General features: G+C 42.1%; 1 protein-coding gene and 1 long non-coding RNA gene across 4 annotated transcripts in view; one reads left to right on the forward strand and one right to left on the reverse strand.

The window, feature by feature from the left end:
• Positions 1-116: 116 nt before the first annotated feature.
• Positions 117-3,711, forward strand: LOC147650784 (uncharacterized). Its single transcript, XR_015275421.1, has 3 exons — positions 117-336; positions 652-848; positions 1,471-3,711. It is a non-coding gene; the product is annotated as an uncharacterized LOC147650784 (long non-coding RNA).
• A 504-nt stretch (positions 3,712-4,215) lies between these two features.
• CMTM4 (CKLF like MARVEL transmembrane domain containing 4) overlaps positions 4,216-23,506 on the reverse strand; it is a 35,871-nt gene continuing 16,580 nt past the window's right edge. For 2 of the 3 annotated variants that reach the window (XM_086847678.1, XM_023934994.2), the window contains exons 2-5: positions 21,459-21,635; positions 12,023-12,121; positions 10,943-11,112; positions 4,216-10,860 (exon numbers count right to left, since the gene is read on the reverse strand). In XM_086847678.1, coding sequence (XP_086703804.1) covers positions 10,701-10,860; positions 10,943-11,112; positions 12,023-12,121; positions 21,459-21,635 — 606 coding nt within the window. In that variant the 3' untranslated portion in view covers positions 4,216-10,700. Of the gene's footprint in view, positions 11,113-12,022; positions 12,122-21,458; positions 21,636-23,506 lie in introns of all 3 variants that reach the window. The other variant, XM_086847679.1, reaches the window with a different exon arrangement.

The following is a 23,506-nucleotide window of genomic DNA, read 5'->3' on the forward strand; positions in this document are numbered from 1 at the left end:
TGACAACATCAGAAGGGTGCTGGGAGCACTGGTTTCTCTGTGATTCAGGTGACAAACACAGCACTGCACCTGCAGTGTGGAGCCCGTGATTAAATCCTGATTTCAGTGGCCTCGTCAGACACCTCTTTCCAATCACAATCACTTGTGTCCTGTGGAGGAGCTGCTTCCCAAGCCCCCAGAGCCCATCCCTGCCCTCACTGCAGCTCCAGCACAGCCACTGCCACCTGGAGTTCCTGGGCAGTTTCCAACCCCAAGTGTGGACAAATCCATGTAGAAACAATACCAGCAGTTCCATGAGCTCAAAGCCACTGACGGGAAGGGAAAGTGGCACCTCAGGTGAGTTCACACAGCTCTCACCTGCCTGAAGGGCTCTCTCCCTCCTACCAAGCTTTTACATTTATCTGTGGACTTGTTTGGGCTTGTGAAGTGATTTTTGGAGGTAGTGCTGAGGAATTCAAAAGACCTTTCCAAGGAATTCAGATAACTTTCCAAGGAATTCAGATACCTTTCCAAGGAATTCAAAAGACCTTTCCAATGAATTCAAGTGCCTTTCCAAGCAGCTTTTTTAGATTCTGACTGAAGAGGTTCTGTTGTCCTTTGAACTGTCTGTTACTCCACCTAACTGTGCTTTTCACTTGATACTGTTCCAAGTTCCTCAGGACTTCATTTCCACCTGACAGTCACTTCCAGGATACCAAGGAAGAGCATCTCAGCTGCTGTGGTGGTGGAGAACAGCCTGGTGTGCTGGAAAGAGAACACAGCTGGATGTTCTGCTCAGCAAGCACCTGGTTGGTTCCACTCATTGTCCTTCTGCTGAGGCTGCTCACTGGGCACTGCTGTGATCAGAGGTAAAATCATTGTGTGGCTTCACTCCAGACTTGCAGCAGGACACAAACTGCCCTCAAAGGGCAAATGCTACACGTGGCAGCACATGCACAGCTGCCTCACCTGGCCATCCTTTAATTCTCTGAGAGAAGATGTATCAAGCAGAAATTCTGAGAACTGAGGATGTGAATTTTGATACAAGATGCTCAAGACACCTTTTTGCATGGAATATTGCCTTAAAAGTCAGGGTCTTTAAAAAGTCAGGAATAAATAAACAGGAGTGCATCAAGAAATGCACAGTGTGACACAGTCAGTCACCCTAGGACACTCCTTTAGTGGAAGAATTCAGTGTTCAGTGTTTTGTAAAGCTTCCAGGTCAGAAAGTAAAACAGTGCTACCCAGAAAATTTAAGTGTGGTTTTGTTTGGGGCTTTGGGAAGGAGGAGTGAAGAGGAAAATACTGATTCCAACATTAATTTTTGCCAGGAAGCATCTGTCCTTTTCTTTTATGGACTTTGGACACAGCCCATCACATTTTGTTAGCCTGATCCATGAATAAATTAATTACAGTCTTCCTAGGAGACTCAAGGAAGAGATCCACTATCTAAAAGCTAGACAAAATATTTTTTTTTTTTAAATTTGACAGCTGATGAAGCTTCTCCTGACCCAGGAGCACCATGGATACCACCCTGGGTAATGCCACAGTGCTGCTGACAACCCCACACAGGCAAAATGAACTGACCCCTTGTAAGAGGGAATGTGAGCCACGTTCCCTGTGGCTCCCTCAGGAAATCCTTACCTTGTGCCACCCTCCCCAGTCCCTTCCAAGTGTTCTGAGTGCAGCATCCACATTCCCAAATCTCTTCACAAACTCACCCATCCCTCTGTGCCTTTCCACTCTTCTCACCTGTATTGACTCAGTGCTCCCACCTCGTGCCTAAAGCACCTGGAAACCAAAAATCCCACCAGCATCACCTGCAGCCCCCAGCCCTGAGGCAGCAGAGTATTACCCCACTCCCTGGGGCATTTCAGCCCCCAAATCCCAAATGGGAAGCTGCAGACCCCAGGAAGGAGCACTGCAGCCCATGGCAGCACACCAGAAACACCCCAAGAGCAATTCCACCACAAGCACGTGAGCAGCAGAGCAGTTCCACGTTCTCTGCTCCACTGCCCTCTCCCCAAGGCACCCAGCAGTGTCCTGGGGCAGCCCCAGGGGCTTTGGGTGTTGGTCCCACACACAAAGGGCGTTTTGCAGCTGCCTGGCTGGGTTATGAGCCCAGGAACCCCCCAGTGCTGCATGAGGAGTTCTGCTGCCTCCTGGGGAGGTTTCACCCAGCATCCCCCAGCCCCACACAGGAATTGCTGTCTCAGTGACACAAGGCAGAGAATGGGGAGGGGAAAAGTGAGAAATCCCCTGGGTTGAGGTAAAGACAATTTAATAGGGAAAGCAAAAGCTGTGCACACGAGCTAAGCAAAACAAGGACCCGATTCCCATGGGCAGGCAGGTGCTCAGCACCTTCGGAGAGCAGGGCCACATCCCCTGGAATGGTGCCTTGGAAAGTCAAACATCACCACTCCAAACATGCCCTCTTCTTCCTTCCCCCCTTCCCATCCTGATGCCGTAATGTGTGGGATTACTCCTGTGGTCACTTGGGGTCACCTGTCCTGGCTGTGTCCCCCCAGACCCTCCCCTGCACGGCAGCACAAGGGGCAGGAAAGGCTTTGGCTCTGCGTGAGCTCAGCAACAACAAAAACATCTCTGAATTATCCACACACATCCAAAACAGCTCCACACCAGCCACTGGGAAGAAAATCACCCCAGCCCAGGCCATGTTTACAGATGAAGACACTGTTTTAGTACTTTAATATGTCCATTTATTAAACAGGAAGTCCTTCACAAATGATTCCGTACCATATTGATTGGGCTAAGTGTTAGAAAACTACCATTTCTCCTACATACAAAAATACAGACTTTTACCACTATGAAGAATGATCAGAAGAGTACCGTGAAAACCCAGAGAGCTCAAATCTTCCAGTACCAGAAAGACAGAAAGACAACTAAATAAAAAAAATTTACAAAAAGTATTGTGCCCATATACAAAAGACTGGAAAAGCAAAATGACATTTAAAACTGATAAATACATCACTTAAATTATGCTGCAACAGCATGGATTTTAAAACCAAGACTGCTTTGTATATTGCAAGACTTTACAATTCTTCAGCTTGTGTTTCTTGATTAGCACAGACACCGACAGAAAGAACACAACAACTGAAAGATGGTTACTGGTGTAGAAACAAGCTGGAGGTGGTGTTTTCTTGTAGAGTACCTTGCCTTTGAGCTTGGTCAAGCATTCCCAGGACATCTTTCCCACCCAGAGCTGGCAGCTGCTCTGCCAGCAGCGAGGTCCAGCTGTGGGCACAGCTGGAAGGTGCACAGCTGGAGGCACCACCTTGAAGCAGCTGCTGCAGCACCGGGCTCTGGGCTCTGCAGAACAATGGGAAATCCTCCAGGGCTGGGAATTGTCTCCAGGGGAATGAATGTGCTGCCTGCTGAAACTCTCCAGTCCTGCAGCAGGATCTGGTGCTCAGGGGAGCCCTGGTCTCAGTCCCCAGGGCAGAACAGGCAGGAGCTGCCCTGGCACCACACAGGGGATGCACCAAGGGTCCTCCAGGACAGAACATTGCAGCTTTTACTGCAAAAGCAAAGTACCAAGGGTATTGCACAGCAGACTTGTGCTCATGATAAAAGGAAAAATGCATCCCCTTTGCTCAGCCTGAATGGAATTCTAACCTGGTATTTCCACAGTACCTCTGAGCTGTTTGCAATTACAAACCTGGCAATACAGCACCCATAACCCAGAGGGATAAAGTCTTTTGGTCAGGCCTGGATGCTCCCTCCTCAGAAGCTGGAAATCACAAATTGGAGCTAGAATTGGAATGTCTGGACTGGGCTGCAGAGCCTGTCCAGAGGAGCCAGAGTCAGCCCTGAGGATACAAACACCCCTAAGCACCCCTCCACAAGGCCAGGGAAGGGAATGTGGAGCACCAGAAATGTGCTGGGGGCAGCTGAGGGCAGAGCAAAGGAGACACAAGCTGTGATTCCCCAGGGTCAGATTTAGTGCACACAGGGAGGGAAGGCAGTGACCACAGCAGCCATCAACCTGGTGGTGGTGGGAACAAAGCACAACGAGGCCAGAGCTGCGTTAGTGACTCACATTACAAAAATAGTGTTTACTGGATTAATAAATTTACATCTCTATTCCTGTGAATGACAAGTGTTTGTACCACACATGGAAGGCACCCTAGGTGAAGCAGTTTTTCGGTATTTGTTTACAATTCTGTGAAAAGACATACAAAGTGTCAACTTCCAAATCAAAATTGACCATTATAATGAGAAATAAATACATACTTTACTATTTTATTGTGGGTTCCTGAACCCTTACAAATTTCAACATATACAAATAGTTTCAAAATAACACTAACACAGAAGAGAGTAAGTCTAGACAGATATAATGATTAGCTAAGTCACTCGTCCTATTATGTCATAAATGTTGTGTCTAAAGTATAGAAATAATTTTAAAATGCAATAAATTGGCCACAATATATAATTCAAAATATTTTCTTACTCCAGGACTGTGATGCATGAGTTAAAGCTGGATGAGCTGTAGTGCTAAGACACTCTCCCTCCACAAGATCCGACAATAGAAACCGGTAAACATTCAAGATTAAAGTAGAAACAGTAGAAAAATGAAGGTAGCCATTGTTGTAATAAAAGGGTGCTAGCCAGAACCACTTTAACCTGCAGACATCAGCTGGAACATCACTAAAAATATTTAGACAACACTACTTTGGGGATTAAAAGGGTACCAAAAATGACAAATCAGCCTAGTTAAGAGAGGATGTTTTCTTTCAGACACATGAAGGTTTTAATTAAATCTGTCTATTGAGACATTTGTCTGACACAAAACAATACAATACCCTGAAATTTCCTGTGCTCTAGACAACAGCCTGTGACAGAGGCAGATGCTCATATTCCATTCTGTTACTCACATCCAGATGTTATTAAAATAGCTGCAGGGACCAGCCCCAATCAAAAAATAAGAACCCCCCCAGATAATCTGTAAAACAATCTGGCTATTGCCTTTTAAATGCTCCTATGTCCTCATTCTAAAGCCATGAAGAAAGTTCCCATATCCTTCCATAAATGCTACCTGGCTTTTTAAGGTTTTACCCATGAAGTCCATGGGATACAGATAAAACCTTCATAGTAAACACAAAGCTCTATGTTATAAATATGTCAATCAAGGTAACTATGTATATTGTATATAAAATTAAATATCTTCTGTTTGCCAAGTATAATTTAAAAAGGAATATCTGTGGCTAATTATAAAAAATATTTATTAACCCATAGAGATTAAAAGGCAATTTTACTAACTCCTCCATCCAGCACATATGAAAGAGCTGCACTGGGATTCTGGATAGGTTACTTTATCTACTCACATTCCTATGATAAATAGACAACTTTCACTTCTGGGCATATATAAGAACACTTATAACACTTATGAAAGCTGCATATCCCAAAAGAAAATTAGATTGTGTTGTACAGTCTAAATTAAAGGCTACCAGAAATCACAGTGTAAGCAGATTTTTTTTAAAGATTATTTTTAGCATACAAATGGTTAAATTATAGACAAATTTTTAAAATACAACACAAAAAAACAAAACAAAACAAGGGAACCCTTTCAGGTTGGACAGCACCACTCTGACTTGGTCAAGCAGATCTATCAAGGTGGCCAAGTGGCTGACAGGGAAAATAATATACCAGGAAAATCCTCTAAAATGTCACTCAGATTTCCTGAGTATTTGTATAAATTCATTTTAACCAAGTCCCTCTGTCAAAATAAAGAGAGGAACATGGCATAATTTCTACAAAGTATTTTCATACATTCCATGCATTTTTGTACCGATTTCAGGATCATTTTAAAATGCTTTTGTTGCCCATAAAACTCACACACAGGACACCTCAATCTGCACAGTAATTCTGAGCTTTGCTGGCCCTCCAGACAATGAACAATCCATTATTTCATGCTACAAATAACACGAGCCAAGTGCCTGATTTTCAGAAGTGCCAGAGGTTGGATTTACTCCTTCCTGTGGGACTGAGCAGGGACCAGCCTGGATCCCCCCCTGGACAACCCCAGCCCCTTCCCAGCCCCTGAGATCACCACGGCTGCAGTGGCCACTGAGGGTTCTTACTGCTCATGTCTCACTCTGGAAGCACTGGATTGTCAAATGTCCTTCTCACATCTCCAATCCCCTATCAGGCTGTGCCTCTTTATTATTCTGAATGCCTGCTGAAGATTCTTGGTTCCAGAGCTTTCAGGACAGGAACTGTTCTTCATGCTCCTCCATGGACAAAGCTGTTCAGTATCCCAGCTGAGTAGGAGAGAGGATATTTCCTACACTATCTGAACTGCAATTAAGTTTGGTTCCATTTTTTAATTATGCCCTAAAACCATTATTCTTGCTTATTTTAGATTTTTGGTGTGGTTTCTTCCCCTCACGTAAGAAAACAAGTAGAAATCATTAAAAAGTCGACATGAGACAAGAAAATAACAGATACCGAAAGAGGCCTGAGCAAAAGGGAAGAAGAAAGGATTACATTAATAAAGCCACAGATTAGGTAAGCATTTGCTGTGCCTGCACACCCCCAAAACAGCAGAGAGGTGACAAATCCCAAATTCATTTAGGGACTTTAAAGCTCCTGCAGATCTGGTGGTTAACTGCCCCAGAGCAGCAAAGTGCCTGCAGCAGATCCTCTCCTGCTGTGCTCACAGCACCTGGGGAAGCACTGACTGCCCTGCTGGGAGGGGACAATCAGCACATGGGACACAACAATTCACAGGGGGAAATAAACTACTGCCTTAGGAACAGTGGGAACCTTCCCCTCCTCTTTCTAGAAGCAGCAATGAAATACAGAGAGGTGAAACAACACCAGAGCGTGCCATGAGACACAGAGCGATGAACAAACACAAAGTCTTGGTCACAACACGTGACAAAGCCAATGAAAGAGCAACACAGCAACACACACTGATCCTTTATTGAAATCCCATGTAGAAGACACCTTATAACTGCAAGGTGAGGAGCTGCTGCCAAGGCACAGATATTTGCTGATGCTGAGCTCCTGAATCCAGTGAGCAGCACAGAAGTGTCAGCTCCCTGGAGCCAGTGCCTGTCTCTCAGAAGGCACAGGGAGATCGCTCTCTACCCCTCCCAAGCTCCAAGCATGTGGCTCCTACCAGGAATCTCACACCAGCACCAGCTTCCCACGGGAAAGAACACCCAGCCCAGCCTCTGAAGCCATCAGGAAAGGGAAGAGCACCACATCTGAAAGAAAGGGATGTTGGACACATTCTGATCTTCCTGGCACTGCAGCAGACACTACACAGACCAGCAAACAAGGCTGAGCAAGAATTAAATATTAAAGCATTTGATCCACGAGGCACGAATATTCCAAATGAAAGGAAAAGCAGGAGAGAAAGAAGGAATTGGCTTCACTCAGACACATAAGTGAGTTCCTGTGTGGGTTTAGGAGCTCCTGCTGGGGCTGTTTGCACAAACCTCAGCTGAGCAGGGAGAGGCAAACAGACTCTGGCAGCACCCAGCGACAGCTCCCACCCTGCTGCTGCAGCCAGAGCTTCCTGATCACCCTGTCTGTGCACAGGCTGCAGAATTTACTTAATTCTACACCCAGAAATACACAAAGATTCCAGGTCTAAGGGCTCTCTTTGACCAAAGGGGACTCATCCAAACCATTACTGTTTAAGCATCCTGTTCAACTGTTTGCTTTAATTTAGTTCTGTTTACAGTGGGATTTGAGTCTCTTTTATGGAGCTAAACAGCACCCCCAAGGACTGAAAGAAATTATCCCTATGTGCTAGCAATTACAAGCAAGACTAACTGGCTGAGAGAAACAATTTAATGTCACTTTTCTAAGCAAGTTTAAAAAAAGTTTAAACTTTCTACCCTCTTTTCTCCCTTAAGGGTTTTTTTGTGTGACTGCAGTTTAGATAATACTTTAAAAAGTACCTCTCCAATACACTGTGTAAAATTAACTCCAGGGGAATGAACCATGTATGCATCAAATTATCTTAATATTTCAAATGTAGTTGTTTTTCACTTTATTTCCCTTCTATATAATCCACATAGTAAATAATGTCTCTGCAGAGCAGTAAGTGCTTAAGATTTTTTAGAAAGTATATACTGTACAATACTAAAATCATCTTTGGTCCCAAAAAATAAGGAAATTACACATTTACATTTGCTTTTGCTTCAGAAAGTGAATCAGACAGTATTTTTAAAATCACTGTTCTCTTTTGGATTCCACCCTGAGAGCAGTGCTAGGCTCAGGGCATGATGTGAGTAATAAATACTGGCATTCCCAGCTGAGGAAACTCACCCCTCCTGCAGCAGCCATTCCAGCCCCACTGCCCAAGGATGCCCCTGAGGTGTGACTGCCCCACTCTGCTCCTGTCACTGCAGCTCAACAGGGGCTGGGACCTCCCACCACAGAAAACCCCCGAGTTCCCCTTTTGCCAGGCCAGGAAAGGTGTAGGGGTTTGAAAGGTACCAAATTCATAAACCTAGAGAGGCACGAGAGCTCCCAGAGCTCTGCCCCAACCACACTGAGCCTGGGGAGCACAGGAGAGGATCTGGGAATGCTCCTTCAGCCCTGGCCAGTGACAGGACACACTCCTGACAAAATCCCTGTGTAACACAAAATCCCTGTGCAACACCATCCTGCTCCCTGACTGCAGACAGCAGCTCCACTCTAAAAGCATGGATCTTCTGGAGAACTCTATTTCATTTTTCTGTAGGTGGGTTTGGCTTCATTTTGGTGTGGGATGTTTAGGGGTTTTTTGGTTTTGGTTTGCTTGGGGTTTTCCACAATCTTTACACAAACTGCTTTGATGGCAGTTAACAATTCCAGACTGGGTATGCTTGTGCTACTTTTAAAAAGTCCTTTAATAATTGACATTGCAAACTCTGCCAGTCCTGGTCAGTGCTGGCAAACAGCAGGGCTGTCACAGGGCTTCTGGGAATAACAAATTGTTACTCCTTACCACACTGGCCATGGAATTGCCATGTGCTGCTCAGGGAATGCACCCAGGTGTGACAACCCTCTGTGCAATGTCTCTGTTCTAATCCAGCTCCAAGAGTTGGTTCAATCTCCTTTTAAACTGCTGCTCCCTTTGGCATTGCATCCAATAAAGTACAATATAATATTACTGTAGGAAGTGGTAAACCATCAATCACTAAGAAAATGCAAATTTTTCTTAACCTCATCAGTAACTCTGAATTTTAATCTCCATCTTAGCCACTAAGGTGAAGTGCACTGTAGATGTCAATACATGGAAAATGAAAAGGCATCACTTTTGTCACTTTTTTTTCACTCATTGAAATAATTCTCTGATGCTCAATTTGAATATTGCAGCATTAGGTTCACACTTTCACTATCCCAGCTCCCTCCAGTATTATAAAAGCCCAGGCACTTCTGATCTCCTGCTTGGTGTAACTTGGTTTTCATGGTTAAACAATTTATCCACAATACACTGCCTGTTGTTCTTAAGGCTCCAGGTGCTGCACTCACCCTGAGCAGTGCAGCTCCAGCAGGACACACAAACTCAGGCAAACAGTTCCACTAATTGCACACATTTCCATTTTCCTCACACCACAAAGGAGTTCAGCTCCAGAGATCTCCTCCCACACACTGTCTTCACACAGGCACACAAATGCCAAATAATGCACTATAGAGATAAAGACACCAAAGAAACAGAAAAATATCAAGAGACATCTTCCTAATAATATTGTGACATTGTCTAGCCAATTACTGCTGAATTTGATTTCTGAGTAGAGAAAACATAATTCATTCACTGGAAGTACAAAGAAAATAATAATAAAAAAAAACCCTTCAGCTAAGTAAAACTATTTCTAAACAAATCAATAAAATCATATTATTTTCCAATTAACTAAATTCATTTTTCAAAGAAACATAAGGGGAATAAATCTGAAGAAACACCCAGTTAAAATAAAAAATCAGGTTTATCTACTACCAATTTAGGTTTAATTTTAGAACAACCGTTTTTCCAAAAAGAAATATTTACCCTCATGAACCACAACACTGCAACCTTAGGAACATTTTAAAAGCACATAAATTTTTGCCAGTTCTTGCTTACCCTGGTCTTACAGGGAAAGCGAGTTCTAGCAAAAACTTCTAGAAATGTTGAACCTTAAAACAAAAAATAAAGCAAAAATAAAAAGAGAAAGAAAAATAAAGCTATGGCAGGAATGTAAGTCTATAGAATGACAACCCCTTCATTCTCTACTGCATCCCTCAAGCCCCTTTGCTCCACCCTGTCTCCTAAACATTTTTATTTTCCCACTTTGGAATGAGAACTGGAATGTTTCCCAGCAGGAGCAGACAAGCACCTACTCACACTCAGTGCATCCCCGTGGCCAGCAGCGCAGCCCAGCCCAGCCCAGCCCAGCCCAGCCCAGCCCAGCCCAGGGAAGGCGTGGAACGGTCTCCAGCAGGCTCAGGGCAGGAGGGAGCAGGACACACAGACACAGTCTGGGATGGACAGACCCCTCTGGCTGGCTGAGTTATTGCTGAGTGCCCCTGGCTCCTCGGCACGCGTGGCTGTTCCAGCTGCTCCCGTGGATGTCCCTCCTCGCTCAGCCAGCCAGGGCAGGGCTGCTCTGTCTCTGGGGCAGGTGAAGAACAGTGCATCTTCAGAGGGAGAAGGAAAACTGCTGTGCAGTTAATCCAAAACAATGGCATACTTCAGAACAGACATATATTATATATTCTATGAGCTATATAATATATGCACGTGTATATCTGGAGGTCTTGAGGGGATCTTCCTTTTGAACAACCAACACTTTCTGCCTCCATGACAGCAGCTTCTGGCTCAAAGCATCTCTGCGCACGTGCAGGGCTGGGCATCCTCCGCCACCCTCGATCCACCTTTTCCTCCTTAAATAAAGCAAAAACCCTTATTCCATGAGGGAGCTGAGTGCTTTTTTCCCTTTCAGTCCCATCTGAGGGTGGCTCTCACGCGTCCAGGCGCAGGATCTCGGGGCGATGCACCACCTCCCTGGACTCTGTCCGAGCACGGATGTAGTCGCTGCTCTGCCGGCTGCTCTGCTGCCTGCTGCTCACCCGCCACTTTTTAACTGCTAAAAACGTGTTCACAGCATACACTGCCATTGCCAGGAAACCAAACACCTACAGGGAGCAGAAAGAGTTGTCACAGACAAGTTTTGAAAACATGAAGAAAAGTAGTTTCACAGCAAAGTCCTCAAAAGTTCAGTTTCCTGCATTATTTGCACTGACAAATCATCATGGCCTGGGTAATTATGTTTTTCTTCTCAGTGAACTTGAGAATCTGCAGAAGTGGCTAAGATCAATGATCCCAGAAAACAGAGTTCTCTGACTACCAACACGACAATTAAATCCTGCAGTGCAGCCCAGTGTAAAGAAACCCTTTTGTAAAGAAACCAGCTTTCATCCAAAAGCTCATTCATGCCTCAGGGTGCACACAGAAATGGACAAGTCCAGTCACCAGAGGTAACTCATGACAATGCTCCTCCAGAGCAGCAGCCTGGAGAAGCAGCTGCTTTGCAGTTTCTCCTCTATGCTTCTGCAGAACTCATGATTTTAAAAGACAGGTTAAAAAGAAAATAAAAAAGAAAAATAATAAGAGGTCACCAGTTCACACACAAAATTAATTTGTTTGAACTGACTATCATAGATGTAAAACCCTGAAGTGCTACTACACTGCACAGAACAAAAAAATCACCTGTACTGAGCAAGAACTCAACAAATTATGTGTAAACAGCTTCAATTTCTTCTGACTTTTTGGCTCTATCTTTTCCATAGGCTTGCAACATAGAGCAGGACCACGTAAGGCACCAAAGAATTCAATTGTAAAGTGTTCTCCACAAGTCATTTCTCTGCTGTTCTTGCCTCAAGCCTTCAGACAAAGCTCCAAGGATGTTAACACTCTTGAACTGTCTCATAGTAAATTGTGAAAGTAGAAGTAAATTGTGATGGCAAAGGCAAGAGGTGTATTCGATCAATGAGTAAAAGTTAATTTTAACACAAGAGTCAGATATAAACAAGTTTAAATTCTTACCACAGCAGCAATTTCTGCTCCAGTTTTATGGTTTAAAGCAGCCAGTACTACAGAGGCAATGAAAAAGAAGAAAGTGCTGACTCCAGTGTTGACCAGATCCTAAAAAAATAAATTCAGTAGCATTACTAAATGATGCTTGTTTGCTTTATCAGAAATGTTGACAAGAAGATTGGAACAAGTGCAGCAACCCCTTGCCAGCTCCTCTGCAGTTGCCCAGGTGGCCCCAGGAGGCAGAGGCTGTCCCCCAGGAGCAGCAGGAGCTGCAATCCTGCAGCTCCCAGAGCACCCTGCAGCAGCTCCCAGAGCACCCTGCAGCACTGCAGCAGCACCCAGAGCACCCTGCAGCACTGCAGCATCACCTCAGCTGGGGCTGGCTCTGGAAGAGCTGCCAGCACAGGGATGGATGGGCTCCATCCTGCTCCATCCCAGCTGGTGCTGAAGCAGCCTGGCAGGCTGAACTGCACAGCCCCTGCTCCTCACATCCCAGCACAGTTCCTGCCCTGCCCACACCAGCCAGGAGCTCTCCTACCCCTTCCTTGAGGTGTGCATTGAACAAAACTGCATGTCCTGTGCCACTTCTGTGAGTAACAGCTGCCAGCAGTGTAAGAACAGAGATTTTACCTATTTATTGCATGAAACTGATGTTTCAAGCAGACATTTTAGAACATGCATACAGCAACATGCTCAGGGAAAACTGCTTTGCTCCAAGAAGAACAACTTGACAATTCCTGTCATGTGTGCTGCACATGTCACTGGTGTTCAGATGGTGATGCTGCCATGCCTCACCCCAAACAGGGTCATTAACATGTCGTTGGAACCAAAGGAAAAATTCTGAACGGCAGGTAATTGCACAAAAATGACTACAGAAGTACAAGAGTAACTGATCAGACTTGAGATATTCAAGGGTGCAAATATTAATTGAAACAAAGTCTAGATTCATTCAGGACAAGGTGTTCAGTGTGTTATCAGGACACCTTTCACATATGAGCTGTGTGGACACTGCACTGTCTGCATGCTCCCACTGAAATGGGAAACACTATTCCCAAACCACACAACCACCATGAATAAACAAGTGAGGTCAGGGCGGAGGGATCAAGAAAGGACAATTCAGCACAAACATCAAAGCAGTGAGAAGTGAATACTACCATAGACAGAAGGGATGGAAAGAAAACCTGCATTCAAGATTTCCGTGCAACTTACAGGCTTGAGGTAAAGAAAAAAAACCCAAAAAGCCCACACAGAACAAAACCACAGTGAACATGGCAACTCCCATCATACAAAATAATCACAATAATTGGAATTCAAGGACAATTTGTTCTACTTGACTCTATTCTCCCACATGCAAGGCAGAGTCACTTCCTGTTACAGCTCCTTCATTTTTTCCATTTTTTTAATAATTATTTTATTTTTTCCTCAAAGTGCATCTTGTGAAATGCAATGAGAAGTCAGACTTAGAAGACTTAACTCTAAACTTGTTCTGCTGGGTATGAATCTCACAATCTGGGTATGAATCCCACAGCTATGTTCCAATTACACAGCACAAGGACTTTGAAGTGACAATGCCATCCAGCCAGCCCCAAAACATCTCATGATTACAGAATTCTGCAGAAAGTAGCTGCAGAAATGGAAGGTCTGGCACTGTGTTATTCACAGAAAACAATCTATTTTGAGGCTACTGACTCAGCAGCAGCTGGTTATCAAAACTGAGAGTCCAGACTGCATGAGGCTCATCCTCATCTCCAGCAGGGACTTTCCCAAGGAAATGCAGAGGCTCCCATGGCTCATGGCCACTTCCACTCTCATGTCCAGATGTCACGAGCCCAATCAGCCCAAACTCTCATCAAATAATAAAGAAACAAAAGCAAATTGTGGGTCTCACAAATTCCTACCAATTTTTCACCTGCCTACATACAGAGATATTTTTTTTAATCCCTGCTCAAGCTCACTGAGATAGATGCTACGTGGCACTGAGGACATCAAACAAATCCAAATTCTATTAACTAGCTATTGCAGTTCTAATTATATAACTTTTCTTTTGCAGAGATAAAATTTAAACTTTAAATAAATAGTGGTATTAGAAAATAAATGGCATTACACAGTTTCTCCAAGTGTGCCCCTGTGCAGCTCTGAGTTTACAGCTCTAACTGTGCTCCTGCAGCTGCCAACACGAGCTGTGGTTCTCATCTGCACAAACCTTTTCCCCACTAGAGGGGAAGTCTCACTTTATCTGCAATTTATCCAGCTTCAACACTTCCACTGAGTCTCTGTGTGTCACCAAGAAAGGAGAAACAATATCGAGGAGGGGACAGCCCTTGGATAATTTAAAAAATGTAAATTAACTCAACTCAAGGTCAAGTTGTGTATTTTACTACCAGAATACATCTGGCACCCACAGGAAGAACCTGCAGAACAGAGACAAAATCCTAGAAGGAATAATTCAGAAGAGCTTAATAATTACTGTAGGCAAGGATCTCAAGAGGTCCTGCCTTGACCAAAAAAAGAGAGAAAAATCACTTTTGTACTCCTTTGGACATATGGACAGGTGGTAATCTTACCTTTGCAAGGGACACTGCAATGCTATGTCCTGTTCCAGTACCTACATTTTTAAAAGAATGCTGAAAAATTGGACAGAGTACAGAGAAGAGCCACAGAAGTTTGAAAGGAGGAGAAAATTTCTCACAGTATGAATCAAAAGAACCTAAACTGCTTTGAATATTTATAAGATTGAGCTGGGTACATGAAGACTCCAGTGTTCAAACAATTAAAAACATTAGTTATTTTAAAAGCTTAATATCAGAAAGCCAACAAAATTGTCAAAAGAAAATCAACAGCTTCTGATGTTAAATTCTAGTTAAGGGAGAAGTCATATTCAAAATGAAGCTAATTTTAATGTAGGGGAGCTGACCATCAGAACAAGCAGCCAAAGATGTATTTAATATTCTACCATTTCACTTCTTATAATCCAGGTTATGCTTTTTCAGACACACACACATATTCTGCACTTCCTTGGTACCATTCTTAAGAGTCCACATGGATGGCACATGATGGTCTGTGATATATGGGGTCAGATGTGCTCATTAATTAATCCTGCTCATTAATTAATCCTGACATTTAGAATCTGTCACCTTGGGACACCACAGGAGCACAGTGTAAGCAAGAGGGCCAGGCCTGCCCACAACATGACACATTTATCATCCAGCTCCGTGCTACAAGTGGACCTGAAGGTTTCATTCTAGCTGCAGAATATAAAATCCTGCTGAAATTAAACTGCCAATCTTTTCTAATGTACTTTGAGATAAGTACATCAGGAACTTGTCATCATCACTGGCATTTTATTCTGGTTTACTAGTTATTCTAGTTCACTTTTTACAAAGAATATCAAATTACATTTTTAAATTCAACAATTTAAATCTAAAGAAGTGATTCTATCTTGAAGCTTCAATTTATTCATCTCTACAACTGCGTTTTTCCCATTTAGGTCAAAACTTTCTAATGCAATTAACAACTGATTCACATTCATATAATAAGGCTGGTTTTTGAAAAAGCTAGAATAAAAATTAGGTAGGTAGGTAGGTAGGTAGGTAGGTAGGTAGGTAGATAGATAGATAGATAGATAGATAGATAGATAGATAGACAGACAGATAGATATGGAGATATATAAATATATATATATATATAATGTTATTTTATACCCCCAGAGCAGACTGGAGCTTAAGAAGCAATGACAGCTCCTTACACACATGTAATGGTAACATCACAGATACAAATAGCAGTGTAGGTTGTTCATCCAAAATGTGGGAGCTACTACTTGAAGCAAAAAGATAATAAAAGCAAAAAAATCCAACAGTTTTGGGTGAAGTAAGAGGATAAATAAAAGAAACTACAGCAAGAAGCAGAGGACACACCCTAAAATACTGCAAGTTTTTTCCACGTAAGAGAAAATGAATAATCGTGACAATAAGAAGAATAAACTAATTGAAAAAAGATGAGCTGCTTCAAATCTGGCCATGATGGAGCTGAAGTTCTTGCTATTATATTTATAGACAAAGTAAAACCACATCACAGAGGTAGAAGAATTTCTGCTGAAATTACAGCAACCTCATGAGACAGTATGCTGTGCCATAAAATACTGTAGAGAGCTGCCATCCATAACAGAATCAAATCTTTGAGCTGAATCAAACCCACTCCAGGCTGCTGCTGCTGCTGCTCCCTTTCTCCTTTCCAAAATGATTTCAAATGAACAAATGACTTCTGGTCACTTGCTGGTTTATTTGCAAGTCTTTCTGCTCGGTCCCCAGTGGTCCTGTCAGTCCAACAAAGAGCATCCAAGGACATAAATCTGCTCTCTGTCCCACTCAGGAGAAGGACAAGGCAGAGGAGATGTTGTAAGCCGTGGATGAAGATGGGTTTATGCCAAGATAAATATTTTTATGCTAGAAGAGGGCAAGGATTTTGCTCTGCTGGTTCAGCTGTGAAGGTGGGAAGCCCCATTCCATGACTCTGTGACATCCCACACTCTGGTTTTTAAGGGTCCAGGCAGGTATAGCTCCTGGATTAATGAGGATGGAAAGGCAGAACTGGAGCTACAAATGAGAGCTGTTAACAGACCTGGCAGCTGCCACCAAGTTCCTCCTGAAATCTTCTACACTGCTGCTCACCCTTTCAGGCTGGGACATCGCCAGGAGCTGCCTCAGACACTCAGAGGCTTCAGTAACATCCACGTCTTGATCCACAGCTCCCCACAACTTCACACAAGCTTTTAAGAATCATTCAATCAAAATTCCTGCCCAGCCTTTTTATCCTGTACGTGATCCTGCACAAGTGACCAGGTACTCTTTAAAAGCCAGACAGTGCCATACTGCAGCTGAAACTCATGTAAACAGACAGATGACATATAAAGTGGTGGTTTCTCTTGCCATTTGCTTTCTGAAATCCCAAACTTTACATCCAGATGGAAATTAAAGTGGCTAAACTAATGTTCTCAGGAAGAGAAGCCTGCACATTTCAACAGCCTGACTTTGCCACAAAAGCTGACAGAAGTCAGTGGCCTGCTGGTGCCTGATTTAACTTCCACAGAAGACAGCTCAAAGCAACATTTCCTTTTAGTTTTGTTTGGGTTTGCTGAGGTTTTTTTCAGGGGAAAGGAAGAAGAGTGTGGTTATTAATATTTTTTAAATTTTTATTTAATTCTTTTGTACAATGACCGTAATTTTTCCTCCATTTGCAAGGTTTGGAAACATCTTCCCTTTCTTCCATATGAAGCTATCAAGTTGAAGGTTACAAACATACCAGTCAATCCTCTAAACCAAGCACCTCTGGTCAAACTCCCAGAATTTTGTTCTGTTATTAAACACTGTTTGAGTATTTTGCACTACAATTAAAAATGAAAACATGGTTCATCAAGCAAAAATAAGGGCTAGGTAGAAAGAACCAAATTAACCATATGAGCATTAATTGCCATCTCTTTTTCCCCCTCATATATTTAGTTACCTAGGTAAGCACAAGACAGACATAAGCACTGCTTCCCCAATAAGAGTCCATGAACAAAAAATTCAGAAAGTTACTGTCACAAAGCAATAGACCACACCTTCAATAACTACCAAAATACATGATGTTTCTTGTATTTAAAACTAGAGACTGCATTCACTACAGAGTAACATCTATACCATGCACCAAATGAGAACAGTCCATGAAGAGCTCAGAGGAAATTAATTCTAATAACTGTTTTTAAACTTATAAAATGATCATTTTTATCCTTAATAGGTACTGCTATTTTGAGAGCAGTACACATAGAAGTCAAGGATAACTGACTAAATTTTTCATTCAATAGCTAAGGAAAGCATGATGTTTGTTCAAAACAGAAGGGGGAAAAATAAATTAAAAATAGAAATAAAAATCAAGATTGCCCTGTGAAGGCCTCAGAATTACAGCTTTACACTCTGCAGAGGCAAGGCTGGCACAGGACAGTTTGTCATTTGGGCATCACATGCAATTTTCTGCCAACTCCTTCCAGTGTCAGTTGCTTTGCACATGAATTTTCACTGCTGCAACAATGAAAAAACCCCAACCCTGCAGAGATGATGAAATCAATGTTCAGGCAGCACAGAACTCCCCAGCTGGTCTGTGTGCTCTAGCACACACCTGGGTCCCTGTTTGCTGCCTGGTGCTTCCCTGGGACTGAGTCCAGCCTGGTGGAACTCTGATTTTGTGCTGTGCTCAGTTCTGTGCCTCACTTCTGAGCTGCCCTAAGCTGAGAAACTGCAGTCAGAACTGGACTCCAAAAAATAACCTACCATAATTCCAGTGAGTGCTTCAAGAAAATAATTGGAAAAAAAAAATAAAAATCAATGGTCAAAATGTCTTGGAAGATTTTTTTTCCCTACACAGAGATAAACAGCTCATTCTACTGGTGATCAAGCACTGATTTACATTGGTACTCAGATCATCACAAACTCCCATCCAAGGGACACTGCCAAATTCCAGTGTTCCCAGCTCCTTGGCAGCAGTGAGGTGTCACCCCAGTGCAGGGTCCCAGTCACAGCTCACCCCCAGGACTCCAGCACCTTTCCTGCCCAGCCCTGCTCCTGCAGGGCCAGCTCATGCTCACCCTTGGATACCAGACCTTCAGCTCTCCCTGCACATCACATGAGAATGCAAATCATGAATTTTAGAAAAAAGGATAATTTAGGCAAAGACAAAATTATAGCAAAATTCATTGGCTCTATCTGAAAGCAAATGTGCCTGAGCTCAAGGTGGAGCAGGAGCTGCTGTGCTCCCCATTCCCCTGGGCCACTCCTGTCTCCCTTTGAGCTGTGAGGCTCATAAAGGAAATGGAAATTTCCACTGACAGGTTCCCCAGCTTTTGCATTTTTGCATAATATTGATAGTGCTGCACAACAGACAAGGGACTGTTCTTTCATCTTGCTGGAACAAACCAGCCTCTCTCCAACACACCCAGACAAGGCTCTATTCTGCCCTCTCCAGCCCCATGTTTCTTGCATGTTTACCTCAGGCAAATATGAAAATGATTGGCAACCCATCCTCTAATTAGGATCAAAACAAATCTCTTTTCCCCAAATGGATAAATATATATATTTTAAAAATTGAGCAACTTTGCATATCTGTTAGATCCTAGTCTATACTGACCCACATTTTCATTCCAGTCAGGGACAGGGGACATCTGCCAATATCCACAACACATTGGACATAATTCTTATTTTAATAAACTTTTAAAGGAAACAATCCTGTGTTGGACAATAGCAGTTGATGGCCAGGTACTTTCTAATACACTGGACCATTTGAAACCAAATGTTTTCAATGGTTCCTAGGAAGAAGTACTATTTTTCAAGAAAGGTTTCTTCCTAATTTTAAGTTGATTAAATTCCTTCAAGCACTGCAACAGCCTCTTCTTCTCACACAGCTTCTGAAAGCAATGCTTGAGACTTCCCATAAGGGAAATATGCATTATAAAGTTATATATGTTTTTAAAAGCATGTATCTTGATGAATTTATGCATACACAGGAATGACTTCCTCCTAAAGCACTCAGGGATGTGAAAGATTGTTGTTCAGAAAGCAACTCCTGTAGTAACTGTGTCGTATACAGAGACTGAAAAAGTATAAAAATAACCATCAAAACACAGGGAAGTAATAAATATTGAAAGAGGAAAACAATGTATGAACATACATTTAAATTGTAAAGAATAAAAATGCCAAAATAAGCAAAAGAAAAAAAAAATCATCCAGAACCCTACATTTTTAGATTTCCTACTAACTTGGCCAAAGTAATGTCCCACAGGTGTTTTATCAGCAGCCTTTGATCTCACACTCTGCACATGCAGGAGAAGCAGCTGGAGAATCACAGAATGGTCCCAAGCACTGAATAAAGAAGGTACTCCCTCACTCCTGTTGGAGGAACAGTCCCAACTGTTTGTTAAAATCAAATAATCAGAAATAAAAATCAAATATAATCAGACTGCTGAAATCTGTAAGAAACACCAGGAAGGATGGTCTCATCAGCTCATGGAAGACACAAGCTGCCAGTTCCCTTCTCACTTCTGGAGAACTCTGGTTTAAGGGTGGGAGAAGCATTTAATCTTTAGTAAACAACTAACAGAATGAGACTCGGGAGATCATGGCAAATTCCTCCTGCCTCTGGACCTGGCAAGCTGAACTAGAGCAAATACACATTGCAGTGTATTCCATGTGCCACCTGGTTTGATCCCAAACCTGCTCAAGCTGCTCAAATGCTGTTTAGGCAGTGGGTGCAGAACACGACCACTGCTCAAAATCTGAAATATCATTATAAAACAAAACAAAACAAAAACCCAAAACACAACTGATTGGATTTTTAACCCCCCTTCCCCAAATTATCTCCTAACATGTCCTACTGCAGACACAACTGGTGCCACCACAAAGGGATCATTTCTGGACAATTCAGCCACAGCTGAACAGAACACCAAATCTATCTGCCAAGTACTCCTAGAAGGAATTCATCAATTAATTATGCAGGGTAGATCATCTAATTCCACGTTCCAGTCTCAATTTAAACAAGTAATTTAGGCTGAGAAGCTAAGCAAACTGCAACATTAATAAATTATGCTCTAAATTATTTTTTTTTAAAAAATCACACTAAGAAGCCTAAAAACGTCTGGGACTCCAACAGTACTTGCAAAATTACTGTTATAACATAAAACAGAACACTAGCACAATAGTATCTGTACTGTCCAAAGAAGTTGGTGTAAATATTGTCCTTGAAGCTGACAGATCTTTTTCTAGAGTGACTTAACATGTTGATTTTGTGACCTGTGTTTATGCAACCCAGTCTGAAAGTTTAACTCAGAATACAGCATGAAAATAGAGACTTGTACAAAAAGAATGTGCACTGCCAGCAGTTTTCTTCCTAAAACTCCTTGTATCTGAGAACACATTAAACACTGCCAGTCAGTGTTTAATAGTTAGGTGTGTAGGCAATACAAAACAACAAATTTTCACAGAAAGCACCTAATTTTCTACACTACTGCCCAATGTAAGAAAATAAATGTAGCAAATTTGTCCTAATATAAAAAGAAACAGATTAAGAGAGAACAATGGGCTGCTGTAAATATAGCATCTGTCAAAGTTAAATAACCATGGGCTACATTTTTATCCACTCCATCCACAAAGCATAATTGCTGCCATTAGCAGGAAGTTTGTCCTCCCAGAGATAATCTAGGAGAACACAATTTTAGTTCTATTTAGTGTAGTTTAATCTTGCTACATTTCACAGCTCATTCTGCTGTTAGCATTCAAAATTAATGTAAATAAGTGTATACTTTACTCAGCATAAAGAACACTCATAGATGATATTAAACAACAGGAGAAAGCAAAGCCCAAAGACCAAACTTAAACCAGATTTGCAGCTATTTTTAACAGAGTGAGAATTCGAATGAACTTACAGTAAGATTCCAGTTGATCTGGGGTATTCTTGTGTGAAGGTTCAGACTGAACAAAAGCAGGAGAGCTCCAGTAACCACCAGTGCACTGCAGCTCACAAACTCAAAGAAATAAAGGCCCTCGCAAGGGGAGCATTCCATGATGGTCTCTATGCAGATGAACGCGGTCAGTGCCAAAAGCTGGGAAGAAAAACAAGTGGAAAAAAAAAATAAATAGATTTCCACATTTTGAAAGTAGCCACAAGTATTCCTGAAATTTCCATTGGGAACATGATCGGCTTACACTCAGGAATGTGTGATTTTAGTTTACAACAGGGCACTGTCTAGGGAGCAAAAACAAAAGCAAAGTAATGTAAGATTTTCTGGATTTGTCCCGTTCAACAAAGAACACTTAAGAAAAATTACAAGGACTCTTACATCAAAATGACCAAGACACCCCAAAAAGCATGAAACCCCTGCAGGCCACTGGCTCAAACATTTTATTTCATTTTTCACTCATGATACACTATTCCAAAACTAGAAGATGGAATTCATTTGTCAACCTCGAGCACAATTACAGAGTATTAATGTTGTGTTATTGTGAAAGACATTTCAATATAGATTATTATTTCAATTCATTACCTGTTGAGATCTAAATCAATCCAAAACAGAACAGATTCAGGATTTCTACCAATCTCCAAAAATACCTGGTTTTTTCACATTTATCATCATCAGTACACTATATTTTATCATTCCTTATATCACAATAAAACTAAGACATGAAGGAAAATCCCCTGGTGCTGCAAGCACAAACATGGAACTGGGATAATGATAGGTCACACTAAATTCAGAGGATGTATCGGAGGAGTTAACAAGTGTGCACTCTGAATGCAACAAGAGGTGGATTCACCTTTTAGGATAAAACCCTGACACTCCTATACTGGAAAACAAAGTCTGCCCAGTGGACAAAACTAAAATGCATCCCTGCAGAGCTCAGGGTCAGCCAGCACCACATGGGTACCACGGGACACCTCTGACACACCACGGGCACCCAGCTCTCCCACCACTCTCCCTGCGTGCAGACACAAGAGAAGAGGCTGCTTGGATGGTTTGGGGGTTTTTGTTGTTTTGTTGGGTTTTTTGCATTTTCCAGGACAAGCAAGGAAGTTCTTAAGAGTGTTTTGCTTTGGTTTTCAGGAAAACCACCCCCATCCACCCACTGACATTTTTTTAGAAGGAATTCTCTTCTTGCTGTACCACAAAATTCTATCAAGGCTGCAGTAAGCACTTCAATGTCAGGATGAGGAACTAAGGAAGAAAATTTCCTCAGAGCCAAATATTCAACAACGAATGTTTTGCACAAATGTAAGTTTAGAAGATTAGATTTAGAAGCCAAATAAAAACCGATTTCTGCTAAATCCTTTGCCAATTCCAATGTTTTGCAGATACACTTCCTTCAAGCACTTTTTATGCTTCATCCATTGGTTTGTCTTTGCCTCCCACAAAAGAATTTGCGAAATGAAGAAAAAGGATTTTGGAAGAAGTCACCAAGAAAGAATTTTTGCCACTAACATGAGCAATAATTCTAAGAAATGACAATACCCCTCATGTTTGTTTGCCACGTACTTCGGAATACAGCAGAAAATGTAAATTTAAAACCAAATTAAAACTCAGCAAAACTATGTTAATAAAAAACCTCACACTTGGTTGGAAAGCCTCTCACACTTCACTTAGCACATGTTCATTAAAGACAGCAGATGCCACACTAATTTTTGTCAGCTAACAGAGCAGGCCAATTCACATCAAACAAATTCTCAATGGATACCCAATGATTAAACACTTCAGATTTTATCTTTGACATTCAACAGCTTCAGAAAGAAAGATCATGCGTGAAATGGAATATTCAGAATCAAAGCAGAATCAAACTGATTGCACCAATGACACACATACCAAGAAAAAAAATTACTGTCCAGACACAGCCTCATTTTAAAGTATTAGCATGTAATGAAGTTCATCTTCTCTGTAAACACAAGCCTCAAAGATGCCACTGAATGCAATTAAAAAAAAAAAAA

The sequence above is a fragment of the Cyanistes caeruleus genome, chromosome 12 (assembly GCF_971803275.1).
Source record: "Cyanistes caeruleus chromosome 12, bCyaCae1.hap1.1, whole genome shotgun sequence".
Taxonomy (NCBI): Eukaryota; Metazoa; Chordata; class Aves; order Passeriformes; family Paridae; genus Cyanistes; species Cyanistes caeruleus.